We start from the raw sequence: 16,866 nt of genomic DNA, 5'->3' as shown, positions 1-16,866 counted from the left end.
TAATAAGGCACAAAAATTAATTTGAAATGGCCCGAAACAAAACAGAAAACTGGTGCAATTTTTCAAATGAAGAGTGCCAAATGGAAATGCACACATTTTGCTTCCCAATCCCACAAGCGAAAGTGGGAACCCCAAACCCAAATATTGGCATCGCTAGAAACTTTCCAGGCTCGAAATCAATCCATCGACCACGTGAGTTGTGTCGACAATTCTACATTGGCCACCAGGGTTTCAGGGATGTTTTCAAACCCCGAGTCCAATCCGACAATTGAGGGATTTGAGTTGTTTTTCCACTCGGCCATTGGTATATGTTTTAAGTGTCAACATAGTCCTTGGAGGCTTAACAGTTAACAGATTGTACAAACACGTAGGTAGTGCCTCGAAGTTCTACTTACAAGTGTGCCTGTGTGAGTTGCTTTTCCACCAGGCGTTCTCCTCTTACTTGGCCAAAGAAGCGAGCGAGGTTATGGCGCTGTCACCCATATCCAACTCCAGTCTACGTACATAGTCCATATTAGATACGCAGCTAGACTCGCGGTTCCCTGGATCCCTTGCTTCTCATCTAGCCTTTGTATACAGTAGTATGCATGTATATGTACCCGCTGTTACCTCGACAAGCCATCGGGTTTCTAGTTGTGTCTGTTGTTGACAGATTTTCCCGCCTTTTTCTCACTCCCTATGGATTGGACCCTCATCGGAAATGTTCAGGGGGAAAAAGAGCCTTGTGCAAATCCTTCAGCTCGACATGGCTTAATGGACCAGAGAGTTGCCTAGTAGTTTCTTGACACATATTGGGAGCTATCCGTCTGCTTTGGACTCGGTATGGACTTGAGGGATGATTGTTTATCTTTCGCTTTCCAGTTTTTAAGGATGCTCCCCCTACTCCGCCCAGTCGGGCCCAGGAGATCCTTTGGCACCAAAGAGAGGGGGTGAGGGATGGGGCGTGCCTTCAGGTGGAACAAGATGACTACAAGGGATCGATCAAGCGTCTGATGACCAACGGCAATTACGTGCTCCTGCTTATTACTTATGGACTAAATGTGGGCGTGTTTTATGCCATATCGACTCTTTTGAACAGCGTGATATTAATTCATTTCAAGGTAAGTTCACCCGGATATACTAGCGTTTACTACAATGCCTAGAATGCGCTGGTTCGTGGGAAAAGTTATCGACTGAAAAGTTTTCCCGAACAACTTGGCTACTTTGGTTGATTAGAAGTTCTGAACATTGGGAAGGTTGAAATATTGATACTTTTACATATAGGTACTAGACACACGCATCCGTATCATCCAAGTTTTCTCCCTCGTCATGAGATCAACACAAAGCGATTTCAATCATCCTTGCCTTCGGTTTCTATGACAATGGAACATACGAGGCTTTACCCATGATATTCCATTTTCGATTCCTTACCGAAGATGTCGTTGTATATGCATACACACACTGGGTACTAAAATAGGCATGATCCTTGCTCGGCAATGGGCTTCATAGGAATTTCCATTCCATCTCTCTGTGTTTGTGCCCTTCAGGTAATGCAGTCTGAAGTGGTGTTTGTTACAACACCAATATTGACAGAAGTATTCTGTTTCAATCACAATCATTTTCCTCATGTTCTCCGTAACAACCTTTCCAGCTCGTCCTCCTTTGTTTACTTTTCTACACTTCTCCCGCACGAGGAAAGAAAGAAGGCATAGGGGACAGAGCCGTTATGCCAAAGCTTTAATAGACCATTGGAAAGGTATGGTAGTGTGCCGTACGCAAGTCTCCTATGTACATAAAACAGGGACAATGATGATGATGATGATTCGGGATGAACTTTTATCCTCTGTAAGTGATATTTGGCCAACACACAGGGTCCACCCTAAGTTCCCGACCATGATTACAAAGCGCTTCAGATTGCAATACAACCTAGATATCGCACCTATTTCCCTTCTTACAGTGGGGAGATTATAGCGGGGTTTTAAGAGTAATGAACTTACCTCGTTTTGCGGCTTTTATAATCTTGCACACCTGAACTCTCCGTGACTAAAATTGTAGGTACTCTAAGGCTCAAGTGAAATAATCATCGCACCGAGATTTCGAATAAGCAAGACTATGGTTCATGGCGGCATTCAGGCAAGGGTTTAATGAGACCACCGTTAATACGGATCGTCCTAAATCAGGTTGTCTAAGGAATTGACTAGAAAAAAAAAAGGCTTCTGTTATAGGAAAAATTACCGAATTGATTTTAGAGACTTATCAAGGATGATCTGGTTTGAATGTTTTCAGAAGACCTCATCCCGCCTCCATGGTGGTCAGGGATGTTGTTACAAATCATGGTCGAGAATCGACTTTTTATTTCTTCATTGACAAGGGAGCGCCCATGAATCAGAGAGTACACATGAATGTGCTGAAGTTCAATGTTATTCCATGGATTGAATCTGACTCCTGCTCAAACCGCCAGATCAGCTTAGGGTTGGCTTAAGGATCTTTTTTCAGTTGCTGGTTCAAAGAGAACAGTCACCATTCTGTACTGACTTTTCTTCATATTTCTCTAGAGGATGGTGGGACACAAAATACAACATTCCGTTGAAGCCCTAACTACGCCCCTTGTAAGAGCATGGGAAGATCTTAATCCGGAAATGAGTCTCCAGTTGGTACCTAAAAAATCACCTTGTTAGTCATAAGTTAAGGAAACTGTGACTTTTTATTAGTGGTGGGAAAGTTCTGGCGCACCCTGTAGATAAGGGCCACGTCTTGTCTCAGCCAAAGAGAGAAGCTAGTCAAACTACATCAGGCCAGGCCAGGCCAACTTCTGTGTTCCAAAGATAATTGACGGATGAATATCTCAGTTGTTTGGATCAAGGGGAGGAAAAAGGTCTCTTGAACATTGTGCCCAAGGAGATATGATCCCAAACCCAAACAGGCTGTGGAGACCTATTAGGAGACAGTCAATTTTATTCATGACGTCCCTTTTTGGGGATTGGAATGTCATCTTTGGACACGAGTGTCGAAATTTGACCTCCATCCTCTTGGTGGCCTCGCTTTCGTTTTATCTCCAGTAATCAAAGATTTGGGGAGACTTTTCAAAGCAGCCTCAGCTCTCAGTCCTTGAACGAGATGTTGATATAGGAGAGCCAATGTGTCCATTGGATCCCTCTCTTTGACTCCCCTTCACGCCTCCGCTCCAAGCCTTGTTGGAAATGGAACGAGACACACATTGATGAAAATGAGACCTGAACCACTGATGAGAAATTTCCTTGCTTGTCATAGAGCTGAAATCGGAACTTCAAATCCCAATATCAGGACACTGATGTGCAGTGTTTATCTTATGTATTTGAGAGAGATGGTGTTCTGTTGAGCCCAGGTGTAGATCCTAATGATAGTAGGGATGATGATGATGATGATGTTGTGTGCCATATTTGATGGTGGCATTGGTTGTTGCTCTTGGACCGAGTTGGAGTGTCTTGTTGTCTCTCTTTCTCTCTTCTTCGCCTTCTCTTTCTCTCTCTCTACCGATAACGTTAATTGGTTTTCAGCTTTTTCCTGCCTTCTCGAAACTGCTCGTTCCATTTGACTCAGACAGGATTGCTCTGGACTCTGAAGCGAGAACACGAACAGTGGTTGTACTGTAGTTCTGGTAGTGGTAGTGGTGATGGTTGGGCGAGAGAATTGGTCTTCATTGGATGTGGTGAGGTTGAGATAGTCGTATATGGTGGCTAGCTACTCTTCCGAATGTTCAACTAAAGACCTCACTCACATGTCTTTGGCTGATAAGGGAGAGCGAGGCTCCTTTGGCCATCAATACATGGTATTGTGGCACATTCACTTAACATTCTTGGTGCACGCACTTAGAGTCTTGTAAGCAACAATGTGTATGTACTAAACACGGAAACAAAACTGTTGCCCTATGCTCAATGTTATACCATTCACAATCAAATTTGTTCCCACCAAACAAACCCAGGAGTCTTAAGAATGCTTGAAAGGGGTTCAACTTTCTTCTTCTTTTTTTATATTTAAGCACGTGATTTATGTATTGTAAATGCTCTACGAGAGTTGACTCACATGTCGGTGTATATGTTTTAGGGAGCTGAAGAAGATGCCGGAAAGATTGGACTGGTCATCGTAATCTTTGGAATGATGGGTTCCATGGTATGTGGGGTCATTCTGGACAAAACCCACGCATATAAGTAAGTCTCTAATTTCTTGATCCATTCCCGTCTCACAGTATTTTCCTATGATTGATGGCAAATGTTATTCCACAGAACGACCACCCTGTTGGTGTATCTTTTCTCGTGCTTAGGCATGGTTGCCTATACCTTCACATTTCGATTCGGTCATATCGAAATAGTGTATATTACGGCCTCTTTATTAGGGTAAGTGCATTACACCAGGTGAATAACATAACCCATCTAATAGTGTTATTGGAACCTCAAACTGGAAGACTTTGGATTCCCGAGAAAACTCAAATTAAGAATGACATTTACCCATGAACTTGTTTTGAACAACAGAATATCCCCATTACGAGGATCAAGTTGTAACTCTGAAATTGAAAGTTAGCTTGTGCATTATTATTATGCTTGTGACCATCTACTATTGGGACGAGTATTCTATTTGGATCAGTCGGAAGCCTCAAACAGATTTACGACCTTTCTTTTCTTGTCATTGTGGCTTTTTCCCACTTATAATGGATTCACGTTATTACAATCGTTTTCGTTCGAAGATCACTTTTTTCACAATAAAAACTTCACCTCTCTTTTGGAGTCTTTCAAACACCTAAAACGAGCAATAAGGAAAAGTAGACTGAGATCGGTTGCTAAAATTAACAGAAAATAAAGGCAGATTCAAAGCATCTAGATCATCACTGAGGAACTTCTAGACTTACGTACTTCTAACCATACCCGACTTGGTTCATAACACGGACGACATCGGTTCTGAAAGAAAGAATATGACATTTTTTTATGAAAACAGGTTTCTTTGATCAGATTTGTGTCTACTTCACTTTTTAATCCTTGTAATGTATGTGCAATACGTCTTTCCACAGCTTGTTTCCAAATGTTTCTTCAAATAAGTACTTCTTCCTAATTCAAAGTATAGATAAGCAAAGATTACGAAACCCTATGAAGCATTTCACCCAAATAACTTGAACATCCTGAAATGAAAAATGCAAAGCAAACGGAAGACTTGATCTACTTGTTACCGTGTAACGCTCAAATTTGAATGTTTTCACATGAGCTTTAAGCTCCCTTATTGCCATTGTGGTGTTGGAACGATTGAATGCTTGAATCGATCAAGTTCAGTGCCTGATATTTGGGGGGAAAAGCGGGCTGTTGCATCCATCCTTTCTCGTTGCTAAATCCTGAGGATCGATCTCCAGATTCAAGCCTTCAAGCCGCCTTTCGCCCGCAGTATGGTAGTCGTTCCAACTTTCCACCCATGATGGCACAAAAGCAAAGGAGAGAAGAGTTATAGAGGGTTTTTGGCAACTTTGGGTCAGCCAAACTTTTTGATCAAAGAGAGCGGCTTTCATCTTTGATTCTTTACAAACCTGCTGCATAGTATGTAGTGTACCACCAGTGTACGAGTAGTCCACTGGGGCTGGCCAAAACCCCCAGACCGACTCCAGAGCTCGTCCATATTTTGGCTAAAAACTTGGAGATCCAGAATGAGGTCATGTGATGTCTGCATTAGGCTTGAAAAAAGGAACATGTTTACTTCCACACTCGATTCTGACTTGACAGGTGGACCTTTGAAAGTATAGTGGATAGCAAATGGAACAGAGGCAACGAGAAAGTGTTCCCTGAAATGACCGAACGAACGAACGAACGAACGAGTGAGAGAGCCAGCCAGCCAGAGACTCGTTCCTTGGAGGCTTGAAACATTGAACATTGAATGGACAACAAAGTAAGGCTCAAAAAGTGTTTCAAAGCCCTCTTGAGCTCACGGGATAAGGTGAAGGGCCGAAAAAGCAATCAAAAGAGTTTGATCCAAAGATGCCTTTCCGACTAGGGGGCGAGCATTGGATATAACATCCAGAAAATGTTTGCCTCCATTTTCTTTTGAGTGGGAACACGAGGCTGATCAATTATTTGGGAATACATCTTGAATTGTCATTAATTCACTGAACTCCCTCAGGGGTCGAGACACCAGGAGTAGGTTTCAAAATAAAAAACCCAGTCTCATTCAAATTCAGTTGATGAGAACTAATTTGAAATCCCTCAGGGTAGCGTCTAAGGTAAATCTAAGATGCACCAAGTTGCACACTAATTCGGAAATGGGAGTTGTCATATTTCAAACTTACCAAAAAAGAGTAACTTCTTGAGCTTTTTGATTCCCCAACCACGTGGTGAAGTGGTTTGGAAGCCCATTTGGTGACCCTGTTGGTCTTTGACTTCGAAGCCGCCGATGGCTGGCAAAGTGGAAAATAATCGGTTTTCCATATGGTGTCACTGGAAGTTTCGGGAGCTTCTAGCTGAAAGTAACAGAACGTGAAAATGAGGAGGAACTTTCCCCCCCCAAACTCTTGCGAATTGTAAATTCAATCGAGCAGCATATTGGATCTCGTTGGATGTTTTAGACTTCGATAGTTCGTATTGAAAGCTTGGGCTTTTTCCTCGAGCTATACGGTACCTATTTTCCCCGTTTGAAGGAAGAGTTCATTCTTGATGGGCTATTTTAGTTCCCTATTCTGTCCCAACGGTGGAGACTGCAAGGTCAATATTGGTCCCCGTGGAATCAACTTGGACCCACCTCAATTCAGCTAATGCGAAAGGATTTTTATTATATAGCAAATCCTCCATTTCCAACTGGAACGCTCCCTTTTTTCGGTCCAGAATTCTCAAGGGCCAGGTATAGAATACAGAAGAGAGGGGAAACTATATACATGCTTGGCCCTTTCCAGATTCTTCATGACTGGTTACCTTCCATTGGGATTCGAATTTGCCGCTGAGATTACCTTCCCGGAATCTGAAGGAACCTCTTCAGGACTCCTCAATGCTTCGGCTCAAGTAAGTTATCCGATAGTAGATATCGTTAGGGGTCTGTCTCTCCTTCTCCTATTGGATTCGATCGAGGCACATGGAATATTAGATCAGCCAATGCGCCCTTTCCCATTCACTATTTTAATGAGCTCGATCGAAAGAGATGCTAGGTTCCAGATATCCTCACGTGCAAGCAGAGTAATGATCTCATATTCTCTTGGAGCTTTCTGCATGCCGTCAGCAACACTTTCTGTGCCTCACAGATAGATGAAAAGATCGATGTGTCGTACTCAAATGAATCAAAACTTGCGCGAATCATTTGTTCGATAAATGCTACAATCCAAAAGAAGACGGTTCTTTTAAAAAGTAGAAAAAAACGCGCTTTATGAATTCACCTCCACTTCTCATGGTAACTGTTCTGACAGAGTTCATATCACAAATCTAATCCGGCTTTGATGACCGAGGGAAGGAAATAATGATGTGTTGCAGCTAATGATGATGATGATGATGACCCATTCATCCTCCTTGTTTCTTTGTAGGTGTTCGGCATCATTTGCACCTTGTCCGCCGAAAGGTTCCTGGAAATCACCGGCAAAGAGGATCGGATAGCCAATGGTCTCTTGGCGGGGGTCCTTCTGGTTGGAACGGGCCTCACTGCTCTCATCAAGCCTGATTATCGCCGTCAAAAAGCCTCTCAGGCCGAACATAAAATCTGAATCAGTTGTTCAATGCCAACTAGCTTCTTTCGTTGTTCAGAATCCTCGACGATTCCCTATTCCATTTCGCCTGCTTGCTCTTGATCCTGTTTCTTTTCAGTTCCATTTCATTAAACTGTTTTTATTGGTCTCAATGCGAAGATCAGGTCTCATGATCGAACCATCCAAACGATCCAAACCGTCATCTACTACCTACAAGAAAACCCAAAAGTACAGCAAGAAACTCAAAGTGACGAGTGGGGAGCCTGGATCTCGCAGCCGGATGAGCGGATATAATGGTACAATTTGTGATTGTGACTGCTGCCGAAGCCATCAAACTCAAATCTACTGATGTCGGAAGAGATGTTGTCACAAAAACTTTTTTTCTCAGGCCTGAAGTTCTCTCGCCCTCCCTTTTCTTTCTTTTTAGCGGTGTTCGTCTTGGCCTTCTTTCTCCTTACTTTTCCATTTGGATGCCCTTCAAGTCCTCTCTTAGTTTGCTCTCTTCCTCTTCTTTTTTTTTCTCGAAAATTCACATCTCCACACGGTTCAATCCACATCCATCCTCCACGTGTTTTTCACTCGTCAACATCTTTTTGGACAACTTTGAAAATTCTTCAACCGTAATTAAAAGCCTTTGTTTTGGCGCGCTTCAAGGGCTCTGGTCTTTCATTCAATTGTAATGCTTTCCAAGCTTCTCCATTCAAACCCGCCCTATAACTATCATCAATTGTGTCTTCCCTTACCTTTAATGAGATCAATTTGGCTGGATGGAGCATGCTGATGTGAAACTGTCCGTGTTCCGTGCTCTCAAAGCATCCTTTTTGCTTTGTTTCCACTCTTTCCATGGCCAGGAAGCTCAGTCACTTTCTGGTACACATGAGCAGAATATCATCCCACTAAGGGTCTTCCAACCATGATGATGATGATGATGTTGTTCCAATTCTTGCCTGTGTTACCTCACGGTATAGACCTGGAATGAAAGTCAAATGTCTCCTAATGCAGCATGACAAGCGAAAAACATGTATATTCAAAATTGAGCCCCAAAGCTGACGGATATGAGACTTTTTTGAGCATACTTTATGCTCCCTCAACGACCAGTAAGCAGAACTTAGACCGTATGCCTCCCGTTCTTGATATTCGTCTTCCATTTTGCCAAGAAGAACATGTGCATGTAGTGATGGTTGGCTTTCAAATAGTCAGGCTTTCCCGTATGAGATTGTTGTTTTCCGATCGTTTTCAGATACCGTATCACAATGGAATGGAATCCTTCAATGCTCAATGGTAACCTTTGGGTCTGTAATTGAGGGAGATGTGTTATGTTGGGGCAATATCAAATGCCTACCCGATCTTAAGTATTGAGACATGTAATCAACTCCTCCATTGTTTTCTCATACCTATTTCTCATCCATTTTTTGCACTATGCGCTAGATATTACAACAAAATAAATTGATTCAATGACAAGAAAATATATTGAAACATTCTCATGAAATTCGCCCGGAACATCGGTTGCATTAATCACTACAACCTCAACCTCACTTTTTCACTTACGTTTCCTTCAAGATGCAAACAAATGTAAGTAAAAGAATAGCATAACTAGTCAATTTACTCCTGCTTCGGTACTAAGAGACAAAGACAAATATCATCCAGTAAGAAAAACATTTAATGTTTTTTCTTGAGCATAAGTGATTGTTGGCTGGCAAGGATTAGCAATGAGAAAGCTCCCCATGAACCAAAGAACCTTTACTCCATCTGACGGAGAAACCTTTCTCTCAACGTCCTTTTTGGATGAACACATGCCTTTGGTCTATTCAAAAGTCCAACTTGACCTTGAAGTAGGATTTCAGACTGACGTGCGCTGGTCGCTCCACCACCCAAACCCTCAAGGCAAAAAATGGTGATTAATATTACTAGTATTAATGTCCAAGATGAAGACTTCTTTGAAGACGAGTTTGACTTTGAGACTGGTTCCATTTTGGACCAATACTCCGAAGAAGAGGCCGAGGATGACCAAGAAGACCTGGAACCATTTGTTCCCGTGGAAGTTCCCACTTTGCTGGCACTTAGCCTGCGATATCTTCAAAGTCGAACCACAGGATCTCAATTGGAACAAGTGTTAGTGAAAGGTTGTCCGCGCCATTTGTATGCCAAGCTTCTGGCCTCGACCTTGATCCATTCGAAACCTCGTCCATTGTTTACAAGAATTCTCTTGAAACATTGGCCCAAAGCCGGGATTAGTTTGGAATATTTGGCCTCGAAATGCCCTCGATTCTCCGAAGTGTATTTGAAGGAACCAGAGCGGATGTCCTCGATTGGAATTGGCCTTCTAGAGACCTATTTCCATAGTCTTGGATACGTCACCAAATCCGCACTCAAGTGCTTCGACTTTCAATTTGTCTCCAAACGAAAGGAGTTTCAATCCAAATTGAGACATCTCCTGAACACCTACTATGACCTCATCTCCGATTGGGTGATGCAAAATAAAGCAGGTCAGTAATCAAACATTTTTTTCTTAAAGTATTTAACTTGAAATGGTTTTTTTCGTGTCTATTCCAGCCCACCTAAAAATTTACGTGAATATGCATGGCAACGAGGAAACAGCGTTTTGGACCAAATTTCTCTCCCATTGTGGAACGTTTGTTCAAATTGTAGGCGTGTCAGCCGATAGCCCATTAGCCAGTGGATCTCCCAATGCGATGAAACTTTTAATGAAGATCCTAGACAAGGTACTCTTCAATAAATCGCAGAAAAACAACACCCTGGCAAATGCTAAAAATATGTCCTTCTCTTTTGCAATTACTTTAGTCTGAGGTGAATGAATTCCACTTATTCGGGGAAAGGCTTTTCAACCGAGGAGGCTCCTATGAGACTGAAGTTGACCATCTCAAAGAGATCATGTTCGGAATGTATCGCCACGAGATCGCTCCGTGGCAAACGAAACTGCGGACATTCGAACACATCACCTCTCTTTCCCTTTGCTTGCCTTCAAAAACTCCAGCATGTGAATTCTCAGGTATAAACAGATCTCATTCATCTAACCTCAATCCGAACTTTGACTAAAAAGCTTCTTCCTCCTTCCCTGTCAAAAGGTCAAATCAAGATCCAAGAGCGAGAACTTCGACGCATAAGTCCCACGGCCATCAAGGCTTGGTCTTCAGTATTGCCACATTTACGAAGCCTCAAGAAGCTATCACTTCGGGGCAACTACTTGCGCCATACCTTGGAGCATCTGCTTAGAAATGTACCATTCTCTCTCCAATCATTGAACGTTGAAGAATGTTGCCTTTCTTCCAAAGACTTGAAATTCCTCGCCACCAGTCCACATCACCGGACTTTGACCGAAATTAACCTGGGCGATCTGGATTTGGGCGATGACCGATTTGGTCACATTCTCGGACTGGTTAAAGTCATTCCCAACGTAATCAAACTAGTCAACCAGGGTGACGATTGACAGACGCATTTCATTGACTGGCTATCTATCCATTTCAGCTTGAATCGTTGGGTTTGTGCCTGGAAGGATATGAGAGGTATGCCGACAATATCTGCATAAACGAGTACCAAGCATTGGATCTCCTCAGCGCCCTGTGCCAAGTTCAGAATAAATCTCTCAAGCAAATCAACCTCGGTGGACACATCTGGAGTAAAGATACGTTGGTGAAGTACATCAAGTATCTCTTTCCCATTCCCACTCTTCAGAGTGTGACTCTGCCCGTGGATGGTCTCAATCCAGATTCGTTAAAACAGTACTTTTTTGCCAAAATGGCTGACGTGTCGTGCCTGCCGCCTTTAGAGATATCAGAGTATGGCGCGGAATTCAAAGAGCTGAAGCTGGCCTCCCAAGTTCGGATGAAACCTTTGACTGTTGAGGTGAAGACCAAAGCCTTACGAGATGGTGTGCAATTTGTGTTCACAAAAGATATCAGAAGAGGTTTGAGGAATAAACCTGCAGTCCGTAGGAAACGATATTGAATCATTTTACGTCAATCATTCTATTCTGTCTTACGAAATAAATCCTATTTATGATCTTAATTACAACGACCTTAAACCTGGTGAGTTTTTGATTAAGCTTCTAGTATATTGGCTTTTGGGTATTTTTCACCCCTTCTTTTTGCAATTCCTTTCCGTGACGTGTCGTGACGTTAGGCCTCAAAAATCGAGGATCCAGTAGTTTTTTATAGATTCCTGTTTACACGTGAGCGCGTGAAACAATGATTCCCAATTATTGTAAAATTAGTGTAGTTTTTCGTCAAAACAATTTGTTTGTGAAGGTGTAGCTTGTTCGAGAGTTATGGATCAGGTTGAAAGATTCCCCAGGGAATTGTATTCATGCATTGCACTGGTGTTAAAACAACTTGCTGCATTGATCTGATCATCAATCTGGGCCATTTTTCCGCTTTAAGCTAAATATTGATTATTCATAGTAGTTTTTTTCTTTAAATAGTAAAAGTTTGTTGAATGTTCGCCCAAAACACAATGGCCTTGGAATTGACATGGGCAAGGTTCCGTGAAGAATTTATGAACCTCTTCCGAAATTTCATTTTTAGAGAGTCGGAAACAATTAATTTTTATTGACTCCTAGATGGAGAAGGCAATAAAAAGAAAATATAAAAGCTCACAAAATAACATAGTGAACAAATTACATGTCAAAGAAACTCTGAAATTCCAATTATTCATTTTGCAAACTGGTCAACCGAAAAAGTCAACAGGGTGTTAAACCATTATTACTAACTCACAATACTTCATTCTAATGCAACTATATCTCAACCAATAAACACTTAACTGTTTGGCCTTACAATAATCCTGTATCTAATTCAAGTCTCTGTCCCTGAGTTAAAAATCTGCGTTATACGGAATGGGCTCTATTTTAAAGGATGGGTTAGTTTTTTTCTATCAATGATTCTGCATCAAAAGCGTTAAAGAATACAATAACTAATTGTCTACTTTAGGCTGTTGAAGAGTAATTGTTATAAACCATGAAGTTATTTGAATATTGAAGTTCCTTTTGTGGTGTGGTTGAAACCCTTTCAAAAATCCGTCGGAACATGAAATGGTGTACCTCTTTTTCATACACTTTGCCAAAGACGCTTTGACAAGAATTCTGACCCCACACGCATTTTTGATAACGAAATAAACGAAATAATAATAGTATTTGATTTTGTTCAAAATAGTTTTTTTCCAGTTTTGAAAACCAGCCGAGATACGGCCTGAAAACGTAAAAGTAAGGTGGAAAGAAGTGTTTTGTTTCGTTTGGCTTTTCATGGGCTTTTCTAGCCGCTACAGGAAATGTAATCTCCAGTACTAATATAATGAAAGGTTATAATTCGTCTATTTATTAACTTTCAATCTGAATATGATATTTGTTCTACCAACGAATTTGAGTTGGCAGACCGAGCTTGTCCTTGAATGTAGGGTTGATCTGGAATTACATCTAAACATTTAAACCCAATGAAGGAGCCCGAGAAAGAAGAGAAGTTGACTTCATTGTTCGAACTAGCCTGGATTCTCGAGGGGGTAAAATGATGGGATGGTTACCAATCGGCCTATGACTAAAATCAGCTCATTTGCAGTATAGCACTACTGTACAAGTACAATAGTTCCCCTTAATGAAAGCTTGGAGGTCAAGGACAAATAAGTATTTGAGAGGGGACAAACATTGTCAGACACGAACAAAGAAGCCCTGATATTTTTCCAGTCAATATTTCTCCTACATTTCGTCTAAACATGACCGAAACTCTTTATTTTGGGTTATTTTATGGTTAAAGTTCGTGGAAAAGTTTTTTGCCCCAAAATGGGCAAAATAGTATAAAACTGAATTTAACCTACAAGTATCATCTTTCCGACCCCTATTGATAACCAAATAACCTCTATTGTGGTGGTGACTATACAAATATGGACAGCTTGAGACATAGACTGACAAATAAACAGAAAATTTCATTTTGCCCAAATTTAGTCCCAAATTGAATTGACTAGGCCAAATTTGAGCCCCCAATCTGGCTTAGGGAACTCAAGAGAGCCGGTCAAAGTTACTTAACAAAAAATTGAGTATATGATTTATAACTTCATTCTCCTTTGGGTCAACTAAATAAGCCTTGATCCGTACAATTTTGGAGCAAACTACTTTACAATAACCTGTATTCAAGCCTTTTTTGATAACAACCTTCATTTCTTACAAATAACGGCGTCACCTGTAACTAGTTACTTTTTTGAGTAACGCTACCGCTAACAAGCTACTTTTTGAAAATCTAACGGTAACGGTAACGGAGCGGGTTTTTAGCCCTCCCGTTACCGTTACTTTTATATTTTATAAACGAGGGAAAGAACAATGCGTAAAGGTGTCCAACCTGTTTTTTTAAATTGCGTCTCAAATCTAATAACTTACTTGGCACTGATTGGATCAAATAAATGCTCACCGGAGTCATTTGTTTCACGCTATATTTACTAAACGTCGAAAAAAATATGTAAACAGGTTTGTTTTGCAGTTATAGGCCCTCTTTTTTAGCTAAAGTAACGGGTGACTGTAACGGTAACGCGTTACTTTTTCTAAAAAATATCAGGAACGGTAACGCGTTTTTTTCGGTAACGGTTCAAACTCTGTACATCTCATTTCATAAATTTATATAACGGTGGTTACTTTTTCTGGTTAAGTGTTTGCTCTAATGCCAAAACATCTAGATATGTTTTTATTTGTCAAAAAGGCAAAAGGAACAACTTTAGTGAAATGCACATGTTTGAAAGTAGCTCAGAAAAATGCATCATTGTCAAAAACTGTGTCAATCAGTATCAAAAGTACTGTTAGTTATGTATTGAGGTGAAATTCCATAAACTTCTATTTAACAGATGCTTAGTTATTACCACTTGAAAGTTGCGTTTAACACCTTAAAAGATCGAAAAGTGGCCTAATTATGTTTCCTGTTATTTCAAAGGCATATTATTGTCTTTTTCAGTGACATTATAACAAATAACATTTTTTCATTTTCTTTAAGATTTCTTTGAAAGGCAAAAGTAGCAAAAATGTCACTTAAAACTTGTAATATTGCTTTTCATTTTAGTCAAATGCCAAAAGCTACACTATTCTATCATGGTCCTAAAGAAATTCATCAATTCAACCCGTTCGTAGTCCATTTCTCCAGAAGTCCGCTCTTGATGGTGAAATTCATTACAAGCTGTTGAAAGGACGTGGCTTGTCAGGAAGAATTCTAACTCCCCGAAGAAACTGAGCTTCTATCCACTGATGGTGTTGTGCAACAACGTTTTCCATTACTTACTTCTGTACCTATTCAAACCTCCCCCGAAAATCGTGCTAAGATTAATGAGTGAACAATTAAATGGCCTTTCACGCTTTTTCTCACCATCTCTCATAATAAGAAACACAGAATCCAAGATTGGGTAGTTTTTTGCTTCTTTTTGGGCGTTTGTACAGCACTCAATCTGGTCACTGTATCACTTCAAAGCAGGAGTACCAGGCAGTACAAATCGTGTTGTTACCTGATGGACACTGCAATGAGGCATGCCCTATCAAACAACTTGAAACGTTCTGATCTTTCAACATCAGGCTTCAAGGCTGTGGTCCTCTCATCATCTTTCGGGTTAATCAAAGTTCAAAAAGCTTTCAGATTGTGCTCCCAATAGACATATTTGTCCTCTAACCCAAGGTGCGTCATCCCGTTTTGGCAGACTACTTTTTGGGTCCTCTGAACTTGGGTTCCACCAAAGATCGATCAGCTGTTGACGCATTTTCCGGATTTCTTGAAGCATTACCTTGACCTTTAATTTAATGGAACGTTGTTAGAATTTAAGCTTTAAGCTGCGTTATTATCAGTGAGATGATATTGCCCAATATGAGTTAGTTGATAAGTATGAGGAAAACTCTCTTCTTAGCTTCTTCGATAAGTTTGATGTTTGATGTCGAAGGATAAGAATGGTAAATGTTGTTTTTAGGGGGCTGAACAGTGTTAGCAATAATATTCAAAAGGTGAGTATTTTTTTTTCCTTTTCATAATCATTATGTTTGACGCCATTAAACAATGTACTTTTAATTCTAAATTTTAATATTTTTCACTTGGAGCTGAAATGGAAAACAGGCCTTCGCCATATTTTTTTTAAACACCTTTTTTTTCGCTTTCTACTTCTCATTGGCCGTAAATATTTGAACCTAACTTCAAGTCCAACTTGAGTTAGTATCAAATTGAACGATTTTCCTGCTAATATTTCAGGCCAGTGATTGATTGATCTGGTGTGAGAATGGCTCATGCGGACGAAGCTGTGAACTTGGATGACCCTGATGACCATCCTCTACCTCCTCATCCACCTGCTCCAGATCCCAACGATGTGGATTCGGAAGCTAGTGAAGGGGAAGAGGAGGGTCCGTTTGATCACGTCAACACCGATGAGGATGAGGCCGATGAAGAGTCCGAGGATCAAGGGCCATTCCACTACATGCTCTATCAAGATGATCCAAGTCAGAACCAGCATCACTTCTCACTCACACCCAAGGGCAAGAAGCTTCAAGGTGGATCAGACCGTCTGAGGTCCCTGGTGGAGTTGAGTATTGGCACTTGGCTCAAGTCCACCAAAGATTTCACGGCTTTTGAACGGGAATTGGCCACCTCCGTACCTCACACGCTCTTCCGACAAATGTTCAGTGTCGCCATGACACTCAAACGATTCCGACCTTATCTCATTCAGAAGATTCTTCGGCATTGGCCTTTCATGACCTTGGGCATTGGCTCGGCGGATAATGAGCTGTATAATCATGAGGATAACGCCTTAAACTTCGAGATGGGGGGTCCGAATGAGGACGATGAGTATCGGTTCTCCAAACGCATTATGACCGTCGTGGATTTGTTCATTCACAGCCTTAGTCAAGGCCAAAATAAAAACCTGAAACGATTGAAACTCCATGCCACGCCCGAATGTGACACGTATTACTCGTTCTTGAGGAAATGCTTACGCAGACACAAGGGCCTATTGCGGGATCTTGAGAAAGTGGATCCGGACTGTGAGTTGAATGTATTTTATGGGGTCGGAAAAGCGGGCTTTTAAGAAAAATCCTTTTCCAGATGGCATTGAAGTCATTGGCGATCTGACGTCTGGGAGTGATCGTTCGTTTTGGTTCGACTTCTTAGCCAAGGTGCCCCGATTTCTACGGGTGGTCGGACTCACGGTGAAGTCACCTTTCATGACCTCTGACCGCTGTGATATCCTACAGGCCCTCA

The 16,866-nt window shown here is 41.3% G+C and overlaps 2 protein-coding genes across 6 annotated transcripts in view; both read left to right on the top strand.

The window, feature by feature from the left end:
• Positions 1 to 9,143, top strand: part of LOC131885550 (heme transporter FLVCR2-like) — a 26,682-nt gene extending 17,539 nt beyond the window's left edge. For 4 of the 5 annotated variants that reach the window (XM_059233620.1, XM_059233621.1, XM_059233622.1 and 1 more), the window contains 5 exons: positions 862 to 1,100; positions 4,063 to 4,166; positions 4,242 to 4,352; positions 6,878 to 6,983; positions 7,496 to 9,143. In XM_059233620.1, the coding sequence (XP_059089603.1) occupies positions 862 to 1,100; positions 4,063 to 4,166; positions 4,242 to 4,352; positions 6,878 to 6,983; positions 7,496 to 7,672 (737 nt within the window). In that variant the 3' untranslated portion in view covers positions 7,673 to 9,143. Of the gene's footprint in view, positions 1 to 861; positions 1,101 to 4,062; positions 4,167 to 4,241; positions 4,353 to 5,717; positions 5,881 to 6,877; positions 6,984 to 7,495 lie in introns of those variants that run through there. The other variant, XM_059233624.1, reaches the window with a different exon arrangement.
• Positions 9,144 to 9,259: 116 nt separating this feature from the next.
• LOC131885548 (uncharacterized) lies at positions 9,260 to 11,680 on the top strand. Its single transcript, XM_059233617.1, has 5 exons — positions 9,260 to 10,140; positions 10,208 to 10,377; positions 10,457 to 10,664; positions 10,741 to 11,069; positions 11,141 to 11,680. The coding sequence occupies exons 1-5, from the start codon at positions 9,546 to 9,548 to the stop codon at positions 11,618 to 11,620; spliced, it is 1,782 nt and encodes a 593-aa protein (XP_059089600.1). The 5' UTR covers positions 9,260 to 9,545; the 3' UTR covers positions 11,621 to 11,680.
• Positions 11,681 to 16,866: the final 5,186 nt, after the last annotated feature.

The sequence above is a fragment of the Tigriopus californicus genome, chromosome 8 (assembly GCF_007210705.1).
Source record: "Tigriopus californicus strain San Diego chromosome 8, Tcal_SD_v2.1, whole genome shotgun sequence".
NCBI classification, from domain to species: Eukaryota; Metazoa; Arthropoda; class Copepoda; order Harpacticoida; family Harpacticidae; genus Tigriopus; species Tigriopus californicus.
Note: the sequence above shows the minus strand (reverse complement) of the source record. Positions and strands in the feature narration are given on the sequence as shown.

Coding starts and splice junctions, on each gene's coding strand:
- LOC131885548 (XM_059233617.1), top strand. CDS start 9,546: ATGGTGATTAATATTACTAGTATTAATGTCCAAGATGAAGACTTCTTT. Junction 10,141..10,207: donor GGTGATGCAAAATAAAGCAG/GTCAGTAATCAA, acceptor TGTCTATTCCAG/CCCACCTAAAAATTTACGTG. Junction 10,378..10,456: donor TAATGAAGATCCTAGACAAG/GTACTCTTCAAT, acceptor CAATTACTTTAG/TCTGAGGTGAATGAATTCCA.